Here is a 15,141-nt window from a genome sequence, read left to right on the forward strand (position 1 = left end):
TTTCAATAACTAGACCAATTTTTCACAAATCATTACATAATCACTCAATTATTATGTTGTTGATGGTTTCTACTGCTTTTCAGTGGCGCGAACGAGTGACCTTTGGACCTACTCCATAATAACTTCTCCAGTAATTTTTTTTATTTCTAGAACTATTCAAAAGCTTGTATATGTACATATTGTAAAAACATTATTCCAATAAGATAGGTCTTTCGTATAATATTAGTGGCTCATCTCATGTGGTTTTAATTTTTTAGGTAGTAAAGATAGCGACTTGGTTAGTAAATTAATTTTTAAACATTAGCATGCCCCATGGAATGGTGTCAGATGTATGTTACGTTAGGGCATGGTGGCACGTGGCAATATCCCAACGGTGGAGCAAGTCGACGCCGGCTTCCAACTGGACGGTTAAGGATGTGGGCCGGCTGGTTCCACCTATTTCGTTGATTATGAAAAGTGTTGATGAGATACGCTATTATTTAAATCTGATTAGAGACATAATTTTCCTACTATTTAATCTTAGGCCTGAAACTTATTATGCGAGATCCGGATTCGATCTGAAATCCGCTCCGAAAATCCGAATATCAGGAGGGGCCAAATCCTGATCTGGATAGTAAAATGTTGGATCCGGATATCTTGATTTTTTAGTTCGGATATCCGGATCCGTAATTTTTATTAATAATTATTTAAAAAATATTATATCTATAATATAAAAACTAATTTTATCCATTATATTTTCATTTTTATAATAGTATATATAAATTTAATATAAATTTTATAATATTAGACATAGAAATAATTAAAAACATTATATACATGTTTTTATTTTTAAATCATTGTTAATATTTTATATATATATATATTAATATTGTTATTTATTTATTTTAAAAATCTAAATTCGAATCCGGATATCCGCCGGATATTACAATTTTTAGAATGATATCCGACACCCGGATATCCGATCCATCCCAGGCCTATTCTGACTAAAGACTAATTATTTTATTTTATTTGTCACCGAGAGACTAATTATTTACCATATATGTATAATTAATATAAGTTGTATTACATATATCTATTATTTATCTATGTCATCTTATTTACCATATATGTATAATTAATATAAGTTGTATTACATATATCTATTAATTATCTATGTCATTTTACATTATACAGTTCTAAATATTTACAAAATCAAAATTAATACAAACACTTTAGCTAACCGTATGTAAAAAAAAAGAATCTCCAACGGACAACTTATTGTTGTTCACAAATGCTTGCCACCCATTTGTAAGGGTGTGAGACTCATGTGGTTGTAGTTATATTGAAATGGCCATATGCGTTTGTGTATATCCCTGATTCGTAAGATGACCAATTCCCTGGGTACACTACACCAACTCCAAGGCTAGCTACAATAATGGTGCACTCATGACTTATCAGATCGTTGGTATCAATAACCTTGATGAATCCCGGTGGTATTGCTAGTCGAAGATTTGGTTGTATATTGGAATGACCATAAATGTTTGTGTATGTTATTGACTAGAGTATGATATAAAAACAATATGCTACAGGAATTATATGCTCTCATTAATGTATTTATTATAAGAGTGATTAGTCAAATAATAAATAATTTATAAATAAAATAACTTTTAATATTCTAAAAACTAATTACTCTACTATAAAATTCATATAAAAGCATAGAATAAATAAAATTTGAAAACATTTAAAATTTCTAAATGTTTTTCTATACGCTTTAGTAAAATTTATAATGCTAGTTGCATTTATTGTGCATTCATGACTAATGAAAACATAATGCTAGTTGGAGTTATTGTCCATTCATGACTAATAAGATTGTTGTTATTGACATCTTTGATGAATCCAAGTGGGAGTTGGTCTTGGAGAAGTAGAAGCTGGGGAATTTGATGTGTTTGGAGTTACTGGTTTACGAGCATTAGAATCTTGAGAGTGATACGTTTAGATTTGTTGGTTTATGAGCAACATAAGCCGAAATGGTTGATTCAAGATATTCAACTATTAAAACATGGCAGTGAACTCGTATCAATTTGGGGTTCATAAATAGTGGACATACGACCAAGAGCAGCCACTTTGAAACTTTTACACATGTAAAGGAATCACCATACCTGAGTACACATAATACTTGGTGATTTTGCTAATCAAATTTCTTGGGTAATCGCTTGGCCTAAAGCATGTTTGTCATAATATTTGTTGTAAAGCACGTGGTGAATGTACTTGATTTTGATCCTCCCCTGATACATCAAACCGGTGAGCTACATTTTCTAAAGTAATACCCATTGAAAGAGGGCTTCTCTAAAAGAGTGCTGAAAATTGTCTGATATAACTGTTATTTTCAGTTTGAGTGTGGTATTGATATTGCGATTTTCAGAATGTTTGCTATGGATTTTTGACTTTTTTCATTGAATTGTTCTTTCGGTTCATCGAGTGGGATCATTCCAAAGTATTATGAAATTTACGGGTTTTTTCTTTGATTTCATATACATGTTACTCTCATTTCTCGCTCTTGTTCCTTACTAGTCTTGTACACTCTTGTTGCCACATGATTCATTCAAGATTACATGTTAGTCTTATTGTTTTTTGGTCTTGTTCCTCGCTAGTCGTCAATCTTGTTGTGATATGCTTCATTCAAGATTCCATGTTCGTCTGATTTCTCGTTCTTGTTCCTCGCTAGTCTTCTACACTCATTTCATATGGTTCATTCAAGAATCCATGTTAGCTCCTTGTTTGCTATACAAACTCCATTAATCTCTATAGGTATAAAATTCATGTTTGTTTGTGCTCTTTGGCAAACATGTATGTATAAAATTTCTTCTTTTTTTTTAACTAAATGTATGTGTAAAACTTAAGCTCAAATATTTCGTAATGCCACTTCCTTTCGTATAACGAAGTTTCCCCTGATGAAGATGAGAAGCTCTGTTCTTTTTTTTTGAACACAGAGAAGCTCTGTTCTTATCAACATGGTATTGGTGTAACCCACTGCATCCAGATTTCAGTTACGAATCAACATTAACTAATTCTGTGACCATTTGCTCTGATAGTTCTCGCAATTTGAATAGTATCTTCTTTTTTTTTCACATTTGATCTCGTAAATAAATCTCATCTCCTCAACCTGTTTTGTCTCCCCATTTCCTTATTCTAGCCTCTAGCACTGAAGCCTGAACACATTCATGACAATCTTTAGTCCCAGATCCTTAAGACTACCGAGAAACAATAAATGGTTCTCACCTCTCTCTCCCAGTTGATTAATCTTATAGATTACCAAGAGCAGAACAGAGGTTTGCACAACCGTTCCAGTTAGCATTCATGTCCATATCTTGCGTATTTATCATAACTGCTCAAAACTTATTGTGTGTCTGTCGGGGTAAAAAATTCAAGATTATGCTTACTTTTACTCCAAGTTCCACCTTGTAACCTAGGACGAGACCGATAGGTATGCCACATAGATAGTAACACCCAACGTTCACATATGCTATGTGTGCCAAAGGATATATTATGTTATTGGGCTTATCATGAGCCTAAACCTATATGCCATTAGGAAGGCCGTACATTGAAGAAAGCAATAATATGTATATTTTTGGTCATCTGATGAAGACAATAATTCATAGGTACCATACTCATGAACTTCTTACCATATAAGTTATATCATACATGTATGTACTAATGTACATATTATAACACGAGATATGCTAACAAAATATAGTATATACGAGCTCCATCATCATCAATCAGTCATCACAGATTTTACGCAGGGATTTGTCCTAGAAGCATGTTTAATATGTAATAAGTGTTTGAGCAGAGACATAAGGCAGACCATGAGCCTTCATATGAATCATATATATAACGTATATATGTGAGTATATATATATTATATATAAAACATCATGGCATGTACAACTTGTTGCCGCACTTGCACCTCCAAGCTTCAGGGTAGTATTCGGCGGTGACAGGCGTGCCCGGAGGTACCGGGACGTGCACAGGCTTGCACGGCGTGCATCTTCCACACTTGGACAAGCACCGTGGCGGAGATGACCCCAGTCCCCTCAAAACCCTTCGCTCCCCCGCTGCGTTGCTCCGGTCACCAATCTTCTTCATCTTCTTTATCATTACCAGTGTACTCTTGCCCTCCTCCTGAATGATACGGTTGTTTAATCAATAATAAATTATTATTTTTTTCTGCCAACTAAACTTTTAAGTTGATATATCTTTAAAACAATTCATCATGCTGCAATCATTATAAGACAGCGAGTGAATGGTGTCTTTAATTGCATTGTGTAACTTTAGTAACAACAAAAAGACCTAGTGAACTGTGTTAGTCAAGTATGAATTTTAGCAAAAAATATGAACGATTGTGCTAAAATGCGCACTTTAGGTAAGAGAGTTTTTAAGACAGGGCTAGGGGGTGTGAGACAAGAACCGGAAATACCGCTCCGCAGAAAGCGCTACGCACATTACCAAAAAGGGCAGAGCGATTGGGAAGTTCCAAGAGGCTTGTCATACGTTAACGTGCGCCGTGGGGCGAGAAAACTGATAATATTACCAGTTTACCACTCGATTGAGATCGAAACACAGAAAAAGCCAAGGCATGGACCCACAAGTGGTGAACGGACCAAAGTCGAGTACTGTCCTTGTCTTCGTGTGCTGAAGCGAATCGGACGGCCCAGTCAGTCTCGACATGCCGTCACAGTCCCCGACTGTTCATGCGTATTTTAGCCACATCCCCTTTTGTTTGTGTAGTCCTTTTAGAGATCCCACAGTATAAGCTTATTTACAATGTTTTAATGATGAATCAACATCAATCTTGTCCTCCAAAGATACTTGAATCAGGAGAATTGATGGGCACTACTAAGCTTTTTTGGGCTTTGTGTGGTTATGCTTATTAGGTATATAAAACACTGGGTAGTCCAGCCTAATTCCTAGTTAATTATTGACTCAAAAATAAAAGTTAGTTTTTACTTACAAAAAGAAAATATGATAGTTTTTACTGCTTAGAATATGGACCACGCTAGGTAAGAAGAAGAGGATAAAAAGATTACGAACCTGAGCATAGAATTGCCCTAGTTTTCCAGATTTTGAGTTCCTAATATCTGCATTTTTACAACAATTTAACTTTTATAAATGGTACGGTAATGATTTATTCTGACGTACGAACCAAATATTGAAAGATATTTATGTTTGAGAAAGATAATAACGAAAGATTTTGTAAAAATAAAGTGATCAGTGTTAACGGAAAAGGAAGAGGGCTTACATGGAGAGGAAAGTGAAGAGGGAGTAATGAATGTAGTAAGCGCACAGAGGACAACGCAGAGTAGGAATATATAAAAGACACTGAACTTGGCTCTCGAATTTTCTGATGATGGTAATGATGACGGTCTCTCTAATCCCATGATTACGAAAATTTATGAAAACCCCACCTGAGAAGCAGATATATTACTTATGACTCTTCCAGGATAGTTTCATGCAAAAACTTGGTGGGTTTATAAAATGGAAATCAATAAACGATTATACAAAAAGATCTATTAATGTATTTTGGTTTCTTGTGATTTGAGTTTTCTGAAAAACGAGAGGGAGTAGTGGAGTGGTTGAGAAGGAGAAGAACAAAATGAGTCGATTATGAGCGAACAAGGAGGGTTTAACTTCAAAATGTGCAATTAAATTTGGAAAATTTAATATAATAGGATAGTAAAATAATAGAGAAAAAGAAGAGAAAGAGTGTAGAAAGAGAGAAGTAATTAAGAAAGGTACCTAAGCATTGCTAAGTTTGGGAGTTAGATTCTCCTGCACCCTATTTTTTCTGTCATTGTACCCTTTCCTTTCTCCAGAATTTGCTTTTAGCAATCTTCCAAGCTATTTGTTTATCTATTATATTTGTATATATTATGTTTTTTAAAGTTTTTTATATTATATTCATGTGTCTGTAGACATTTGTGCTGTGTGTCACATCAATTTAATAAGATATGATTTCACGTGACCAGTAGTAATACTATATAATCTTTCATTATATTGTTCTGAGGGTTTAATAGAAAATTAGAGATACGATCTGGGTTAGGGTTTTAGATAGTTTGTTGTAAAGTTATAGTAATTTGATTGTTTATTAGTAATCGTTGATCATAAGTTCATAATTGAGACAGAGAGAGGAAACTGATCTGAAGAGGAGAAGGAAAAGGCAGGGCCGCAGGATGAAAGATGAGAGAGATTCGAAAGGCAAGGAGGTATGGACAAAACATCCCAGCAAATGTGTAAGAAGGGTTCCATGTTCATTCCTCATTTACAGATTTATATCTATAGTTTTATCAATATTATTTACTCTTATCAATTCACACAAAAAATATGTACTAAGGATTCTTAAAATATATAGCAGAAACGGAAAAATAATATTCACCTAAACGGCAAACCAAATTGTAGTATATAGAACTTTAAGATTGAAGATTAGACATATACGCTATAGTTCAAACTCTAATGCGTACTCCATTCGTATACAAATGATGTTTTAGATTTTTTAACTTGTATACAAAAAACTGATGTATACAAAAAACTGATGTTCTAGTTTTAATTAATGCATTTTATTAATATGAATAGTAGAATTTTATTGGGAAACAAATATATAAGACTAACAAAACTTATAAATTAAAATATATATATTTAATTTTTATTAGCGTAAATCCTAAAACATCAATGTTTTAAATCTAGAGAGTATTAAAATTGTGCACTAACGGGTTAGCGATAACAACTATTTTTCTTAGTGAGATAATTAATATTAGTTGACAAAAGATATAGTAATCAAAAAGATGAATATTTAACAATGAACATGAGTGAAACAACTTTCTAAAAATTTAATAGGTTTGAATCAAATATATTTATGACTTGTCTTTTGACTTTTATGGTATAATACGCTTGACAATACTTGTTACCTGCAATATAGTGAATACATATACATTCATGCAATCATCGCAATACAAAAAAAAAACCCCCTTTATCAAACAAAAAAAAACAAAGCATAAATATTCATGGAGAGCTTAGAACGGTATATATATATATATATAACCTCTTGTGTCAGAAAAAGAACGGTGTGACCTCTACGATGTTTTTTATTTATTTTTTGTTACCTAACTAATGATAATAAAGGAGCATTAGTATGATCCCATGATACAATCTCACCGACAACTCCTAGTTTCCTACCATGCATTGACAACCTATAGTTGTATCCTTTAACGTACCGTAGTTCATGTAGTTTTGTAACTCAACACCAACTTTTATGAAGGTCAATCGTTAAATTTAATTGGTAATATTAATTTTAGGATTAGTCAAAAATAATAATATTAATTTTAGGGTTTGTAGAATAATCCTTAGTACAAGCGAATGGCCGTTAGAAGTTTCCAACCACAATCACGGAGTACTGTGAAATGATTTATCTGCCTTTTGTTTCTATATTTTATATTATTTAACACTTGTTTGTTTGTTTGTTTTTTGAGAAATATTTGTTTGTTAAAATTGTTAATTTAAAAGATGAATTACTGAGACAGCTACTGCGAGAGATAAAATTCACCAAATATCCATGTAATATCTGCACATGGATGTGATAATTTATCACACAGAAAGACATCTATATTTCTAGCGTGAGTCAAACGCTTTATATGAAATAATTTTATATTTTGTGATGTTTTTTAGAACAAAAAATTTAAACACAGAATATAATTGTAATCAAAAGAGAGAACCTGAAGATCATCAATACTTTTCATTGCAGACCTCAATGCAGTTGTAGGAGACGTCCCATACGAAAGGATGGTAACTCGTACGATGCATGTTCAAGGCTAAGAGATATTGTAAAATAAAGATCACAGGTTATGAAGTTAATCAAAAATTCCATTTTGGGGATTATAATCAGCCCTTAAATAAATTTTAGGAACAAAGACGTATAATTTAGTATTCAATTTTTGATAACCATTTAGTATGTTGTATGTGAAACATTTCGATGCGACTGCATATTTTGACAATTGATCCATGCATATTTGTAAGGCTACATTACGATATTATGGATTCAAATATAATAAAGTATTGGAACACAATTTTCAAAAGATCCCGTTGAATTTCCTGTAATTACATGTTTGATTATGGTGTTCTGTTTGAAGATGAAGTATAGCTGACTTTTTTTTTACTAAATAAATATAGCTAAATAATGAAGAATTGAATGTTCATGCTAGCGCAAATTCCCTCGCTAGAATCTGCTATTTGAGCTGTCTAAACGTTAAACTCCGTTTTTGAAAATGGAATTGGTATCAAAAGTTATTATCTGATTATAAATTATCCGTTGACAAAAAAATAGAATACAAAATTATCCGTAGTCTCGAGAAAATATTGAAACGAGATCAAATGTTGTTCTGCTTGTGGCATAGGTTTTGTTTATAGAGAAAACTTATATATAATTATTTAGTTTGAATGATTTTATATTCAAATAATTGGTTGAATAGTTTGAATATGAATAACTTTTTTGACATATAATATGAATCACTTTACTTGCTATAAGTAAATTTATCATTTTGTAAACTAATTTAGGTCACCATTCAATATTATAACTCCACTAATTTTTAGATTATGATTATATCTAAATTATATTCTAAGATGTATATTAGTACTGTCCCGCGTGCCGTGTGACAAATTTGAGTTTAAATACGAAAAATATATATTTTCAAGCCAATATTTTTTTCCAAATGGAAACTCATAAATCCTCACACAGAAACAGAAAAAAGAACATCTAAGAACTAAATTCCTGTTCAAAAAATTTCAAAAATGGAAACAAAAGAGAATGGACGAAAATTTGCCACCCGTATTTCGAACATAAGAAAACAACACATGGAAAGCCAGTTTACAAAAAAAAAAAAAAACAACACATGAGCTGATACTGTGGCGAGAGACTATTGCTTACGATAATTTTTATATCTATTATGGTTGAATTTTCCTAACAATCAATCAACCGCAACAGTCGACGAGGAGAGAATACGAAAATATATTCGTGTATAGGAAAATATCGATATGGTCACATGCCAAGGTAATCTCTATCCCTGAGACCCTGACACACCACTTATCAATTATTTTTATAATGAGGGTTAATACAAACATGATCTGACACACTATACTTTTCTCAATTTACCATGTTATTGTTATTGAAATTTCATTTGGTTTCTTGATTGAGACAGATGGGACTTGCATTGTTTCCTATCTATTATGCATGACTCAAAGATGTCAAGAATCATGCATAAAATTTAACTATTTTCTTAGGATCTCCATTCACTCCAATCAAATGATGTACGCGTCAGCATTCGTTCAATAACATATGAAAATTTTGTACATTGGTAAATGGTAGGTGGTGTCTTCGATCTCAAATCGTAGGCATTTGCAAGGTTGCATGCATAGCATACCTTAACAACTTTATTTCCCCGATCTTCTTCACAAAATACGATAAAATTTTGTCATAGTAAATGAGGTTATATCATCGTCAACCTTTTTTTTTGTCCCCATGTTCTCTTTAAAATTGATGTTCAATGTTCTGTTATATTATCGTATAATAAATTTACTTTAATAGAATCTAATTTTAGGATGAATTATACTCCCATATAAGTTTTATTTATTTATTTTGCCATATATTCTTTTATTTATCCAAAGTAAACCAAAAATTCTCCAAAATAATGATCCTTTATCCAGCATAATAAAATAAATTTGCTAGATTTCACCATAACTCTATTTATATTTCATCACCAACACAATTAATGTAAGTTATGAACATCTTGATAGTAGATAACCTTTTTGCTAAAGTATATCGTAGGAATCCTTGAGAAGATCTCGTATGAGAGTTCTCTTCTCACGCCATACATATATAATTACAAAAATGTAAGAACAAAAGAAAGAGTACTGATACAACAGGTCCGAGGAGAGAAAAAGTGAAGATGGAGTATGGCAGATGGAGGAAAGCCAAAAGTTGAAAAGAGAGAGAGACAAGAGATGCACGAGTGTGTTGAATTCATGCCTTGTGTGTTTTCAGTATTTGGACCACCTAGCTCATCTTTTTTTTTTAAGCTCCTCTGCTTCTTCTTCGTTATCAAGATACAATTCAAAGTAAATACTAACTACTATCAGATAAGTAGAGTCTAGTATTGACACATACAAGAAAAGAAGAAGCATATATAAAGAGCTAGTACGATTTACAAATCTCCTTTACTTGAATGTACTCCCTTTGTTTCAAATTATAATTAGTTTTGGCTACAAACACAATTTTTAAAGTAACCATTCTTTAATATTTAATTAAAAAGAATGACCAATAATAAATTATACTTAAGAGCTTTTAAGTTTTTAGTTAAATACTGCTTAGCCTGTTAACTTTTTGCATTGAAATTTGGAAACAATTTACATTGTGAAACAAGAAAAAAACTCTAAAACTATTTATATATTAAAACAGATGGAGTATTATAGATAGTCGTATTCAACCATATGAATGAGTTACTGCTTGTGTTCCAAGAAATTGAGGATGAATTCGTAGAAAAGGTATAAATGCGTTTTTTATTATAACGAAAATGGTATAAATGCGTTTAACACAAAAGTATCATCCTATATATATGGTTTAAGATGTTATAAATGCTTTGTATCATAAAGAAGAGATATAGTTAGATGTTACACCGTAAATTTTGTTCATAAAAATGTTCAAGTGATTTGGTTAATTTCGGCTCCTACATGATTTTGGAAACAAACGTGGAGATTATTACACGACAAGTGAAGTCATGATGGTAAAGCAGGAACTCTCGCTTTGCTTTGACAAGGATAGTTAGATATGTCGCTCCCTCAGACCGAACCAACCATTTATGTCACGTGGCGTATCATTTTTTAGCTACTAAAGGGCCGAATATGGCCCAAAATAATATAAATGGGCCTTAAAACGAGACTCGTTAAGTTGTATTTACACGTTCGAAGAAAGGAACAAAGATGAGAGGGAAGATTCCTGAGGGGGGGTTTCTCTTGGATTCCTAGGACTTTTTCAAAAGATTAAAGTTTCTTAAGATTGGAGATTCAGTGATTAGATTTTAGGTTTATCTTTCTCAATGTTTAACAAAAACATTTCTGGAGATTCAGCTATTTAAAAAGTTTTGTAGGTAAGGAAATTAATATTTAATAAATGATAATTTGCTTTGTAACTCTTTTCACATTCAAGATTAAGCCTATGGTTAATACAATCTTGATAGTCTTCACACATTTTAGTTTCACTTTGCACTTAGAAACCCTTAAACGATGTGTTCAATGATTGCCAAAACCGAAAATAAACTTTGTTTTTTGGGTTTAGAAAGAAGGATTGCTTTGATCATTATTGGATTATGTTCATTCACCTGAAAACAAGTCTCTGCAGAGCTCTCCATAGAATCTGGAGACAAGTTCAATGAAGACAGGGCTCTTAAGATTCTTCCAACAGAAGAGAAGCTCCTCTATGTCCATTAAGTCATCCATTTTCCCTTCTTCAGTCAGATGAGTAAGATAGTTTTCAAAGCTTCTGCAAGCATCTTCCACAGCATTGTCTTCGAATGTATCTCTTGAGTTCAGTGATTTCTTGGTCCATGACGCAGAAACAGGTGTCGTGATGGGTGAAGTGAACAGCTTCTTGGCTGCTGCTGGCGTAAGAGGCGAATGTGTAAACTTCGAAAAATCATCATCCTTCACCCTAACTGCAATTCCAAATGGAGAACAAACAGATAAATTAAAAAAGCTTGTAAGACATTTTTGTTTCGAACATTGTAGAGAAGTTTTCTTACAAGGTTTGGTCTGGCTTATCTTCTGGTCTTTGTTTTTGCTGAGAAAATAGAGACAAGATAGCAAAGAGGAAGAATGGATTGGCTTCTTGGGATGATGTTGATGTCTAGGTTTGACATTGCCATGACGAGCACGACGAAGAGGTCTAATGAAGACAGGTCTCTTAACTCTGAAGCGGAAGAGAGAGACGAATCTGTTGCATGATTCTGAAAGCTTTGATCTGAAGTTAACCAAAGTTGCTTTCGCTCTCATTGTGTTGAAGCTTTTCGTTGTTGTTTTGGTGTGGTACTCTTTGGACTTTCTGTTTTGTTTTGGTGTGTATAAGGTTAGTGAGAGGAAGGCTTGTGTTGCATGGGGTTCACGTCTTTGGGTGTCAAAGTCATGATGGTGGAGTCCCATGAAGTTTAAAACGGTGGAGAATAAATGTTTTTTATATTGGAGGTGTGGTGGCTCTTGCTTATGATTAAAATCCAAGATGATGAAATTGGTTTTGGCTTTGTATAATTGATAAGGTCCTTGGTTGATTGGTGGGTCAATGCAACCGGATATATTGAACATAAACCGGTCTCATCATATCTAGTGATAATGAATTTGATGTAAAGATTACTTGCCTTTTTAGATGTTTCTTTTTTTAGGTCTGTTCACTTCTTATGTAAGCTCTATTTCCAAATTGTTGAAATATGAATGATAACTTGATTTTAACTTGAAAGTCATTGCTTCTGATGTAAATAATCTTTGTTTTTTTTTGTTGATCTATACATGTGATATTTTGACAAAGAAAGCAAAGAGAATTGCTATTAAAGATAGATATAAAACTCCTAAATCTTTCTTAGTAGCATACATGATACATCTTAATTCTATAAGTATAAGAAATAAGGACTTCAAATAAAATGCAAAACGGTTATGTAAGTTTGCCAGATTTATCAATGAGTCTATAAAACTGATATTTTAGGTGCCAAAAGATATTATATATTTAGAGGGCATCAGTTTCAGTAAACTAAAGATGATGTAGTGGTAAATACTATTACATCTGATTTAGAGATCCAGAGTTTGAACTTGAAAATAGCTTAATTTTTTCTTCTTTTGGAACAATTCATAGATATTGGTTTGTTAACAACAATCACCACCATGATATCAAGGCTGATTTAGTTCCCGTTTCAGATCAATAGCTCTCACTGGTCACATGTGCATGTTTAAAGTAAGGACTAAGGATTATGGATACTGTTTTGATTTGGATAATCATCTTTCTTTGTTGAAGAAATAATTAACAAAAAATTGTTGATTTGGAAAGGGAATGTAAGGAGAAAACGGGTGTAATGTTTGGTGTTAGTGGACACTTTGGACCAATATTTTCTTAGTTTTCATCATTATGATTCAAAAGCTGTCCCATTTACTTATTTACAGATTTTAAATAAAAATGCAAATTATTGATTAACACTGGTATCATCATTTTGCATATCTGTATCAGCTTAATATATTTATACAAAGTTTAATAAATAAATACTAAATTAAGAAAAGAAACAAATATCATCTTTTAGGATCTGGAAGATATTGTTGCCGATGAAGAATATCTCCAAAGAGAAGGAGACCATATAATGGTGAACCCCAAAAAACAAATGATTCAAAAATTCCTGATTTTGCTAGCTTTCTACCCCTTTGTTGCCGATGAAGAATATCTTCAGAGAGAAGGAAACCATTTATATATTGTTAATCAATAAATATATAAAATTCTCATAAAGTTATCAGACTTTTTTTTTTATCAGACTTCATTTGAATTACATCAAAATCCATTAATTGTATTTTCATAATTTTCACTATTTCGCTAACTAAACAACCGCTTGATGAACATTTCTCATTCTATTATATAATAAAAGTTTCATTTTTTTTAATAAAAACATAAGTTTCCATTTTCAGTAAAAATTATAGTCATCCAGTTTAAAAAATCCTCCCAGAATCAAATTTTCGCATTAGTTTATTGAAAATTTTAAATAATCCTAAATGAACTAAAGCGTGTGTAAATGTGACGACTCAAAAAAAAAAAAAAGTAATGTCTCAAGTAGTTCATGCTGATGGTGATAATGATGATACAAACAAAAGTCATTCTTTAAGCTTTTTCTGAAATGGGGTCCTAATTTTCCAGTCTTATCTACCTATTATCTGTCACATAGAGCTGCTTCTTCTGCTTCTCTTCATAGTTTCTCTATATAAGAGTACATCAGAAAATCTGGTGAATAGTGAGAAATAAGATGGGGAAATACAAGTTCAAAATTTCAGATATGATCTCAAATCCATGGTTTCACAAGCTCAAAGACATGACTAAGCAGTCTAAACCCAAAAGCAAACCTATTTCTTCTTCATCTTCCTCACACACTCATAACAAGAAGAGCCCCTCTTATGCTCCTCCTCGGCAGTCTTCAACCTCTCATTTTTCCATCAGCTTAGTAGCTAAAAGTCCTCACCATAACTCACCAAGAAACTCTCTTCACAGAAAAAGGATGAGTGAAAGAAAGACACTTCACAAGCCATCTCTTAAACCAATCACTCCTTTAGGTTTTAACAATAGCAAGATCAACGGTCAAGATTCATCTCACTGTGCGCTTCCAGCTCTTGAAAAGTCCCCACAGTCTTTTGAGTATAGTTTCTACGAAAAGGAGGATGATGGATTCGTTGATCCTTCCAACTTCAAGGTGGACACAAAGAACAAAGCTTTCACCAAGTACAAGACCAAAGAGTCTAGCTCCATGGAGAAAGCTTGTCCTGCAAGTAACCTAACCAAGACACCACTAAAAAGCCATCTTTCTGTGAAGATTAATAAAGGGAAACAAGAAGAAGATGATGAAGCATGCAGAGCAGAGAAGAAATACAAAAAGCAAGTTTCTAGTGGAAGAAACTCTTCTGCAGGGATAAACCTAAGAAGAGTAAACTCACCCAGGATTCAACTCTCAGGCACGCGTAGAAGCACGTCGAGATCAGAGAGCAGACAACTTGTTCTTGAAAGTTACGCGGTGATGAAGCGTTCCGTTGATCCAAAGAAAGATTTCAGAGAATCAATGGTGGAGATGATAGAAGAGAACAACATCAGAGCTTCAAAAGACTTGGAGGATCTTCTTGCTTGTTACCTTTCCTTGAATGCAAAGGAGTATCATGATTTTATCATCCAAGTTTTCGAGCAAATATGGCGTCAACTTACAAAACAATGTGAAAAAACCCACTTAATGTAATGTTAACATTAGTATTAGTACCATTCTGTCTTGTGAACCAGTTTTATGTTTTTGTTTTCTTTATTTGTTTTTAATAAAAGTAGATATCATATTGTCGTTTCAA

General features: G+C 32.7%; 3 protein-coding genes across 3 annotated transcripts; 1 reads left to right on the forward strand and 2 right to left on the reverse strand.

The window, feature by feature from the left end:
- Nucleotides 1-3,717: 3,717 nt before the first annotated feature.
- Nucleotides 3,718-5,886, reverse strand: LOC103865034 (EPIDERMAL PATTERNING FACTOR-like protein 6). Its single transcript, XM_009142813.3, has 4 exons — nucleotides 5,776-5,886; nucleotides 5,279-5,444; nucleotides 5,071-5,117; nucleotides 3,718-4,161 (listed from the first exon to the last, which is right to left on the reverse strand). Exons 2-4 carry the CDS (start codon nucleotides 5,415-5,417, stop codon nucleotides 3,913-3,915), a joined length of 435 nt encoding a protein of 144 aa, XP_009141061.1. The 5' UTR covers nucleotides 5,418-5,444; nucleotides 5,776-5,886; the 3' UTR covers nucleotides 3,718-3,912.
- Nucleotides 5,887-11,331: 5,445 nt separating this feature from the next.
- LOC103865035 (transcription repressor OFP17) lies at nucleotides 11,332-12,436 on the reverse strand. The gene has a single exon (XM_033290689.1). The coding sequence runs from the start codon at nucleotides 12,373-12,375 to the stop codon at nucleotides 11,392-11,394; it is 984 nt and encodes a 327-aa protein (XP_033146580.1). The 5' UTR covers nucleotides 12,376-12,436; the 3' UTR covers nucleotides 11,332-11,391.
- A 1,569-nt stretch (nucleotides 12,437-14,005) lies between these two features.
- Nucleotides 14,006-15,141, forward strand: LOC103865036 (transcription repressor OFP2). The gene has a single exon (XM_009142815.3). The coding sequence runs from the start codon at nucleotides 14,064-14,066 to the stop codon at nucleotides 15,036-15,038; it is 975 nt and encodes a 324-aa protein (XP_009141063.2). The 5' UTR covers nucleotides 14,006-14,063; the 3' UTR covers nucleotides 15,039-15,141.

Source organism: Brassica rapa, chromosome A04 (assembly GCF_000309985.2).
Source record: "Brassica rapa cultivar Chiifu-401-42 chromosome A04, CAAS_Brap_v3.01, whole genome shotgun sequence".
Taxonomy (NCBI): Eukaryota; Viridiplantae; Streptophyta; class Magnoliopsida; order Brassicales; family Brassicaceae; genus Brassica; species Brassica rapa.

Excerpts from the sequence above, each read along its gene's own strand:
- LOC103865034 (XM_009142813.3), bottom strand. The coding sequence starts at position 5,417 with ATGGGATTAGAGAGACCGTCATCATTACCATCATCAGAAAATTCGAGA. Across the intron at positions 5,118-5,278 it reads CTCTTCACTTTCCTCTCCAT|ATATTAGGAACTCAAAATCT; the intron begins GTAAGCCCTCTT and ends GTAAAAATGCAG. Across the intron at positions 4,162-5,070 it reads TAGGGCAATTCTATGCTCAG|GAGGAGGGCAAGAGTACACT; the intron begins GTTCGTAATCTT and ends CGTATCATTCAG.
- LOC103865035 (XM_033290689.1), bottom strand. The coding sequence starts at position 12,375 with ATGTTCAATATATCCGGTTGCATTGACCCACCAATCAACCAAGGACCT.
- LOC103865036 (XM_009142815.3), top strand. The coding sequence starts at position 14,064 with ATGGGGAAATACAAGTTCAAAATTTCAGATATGATCTCAAATCCATGG.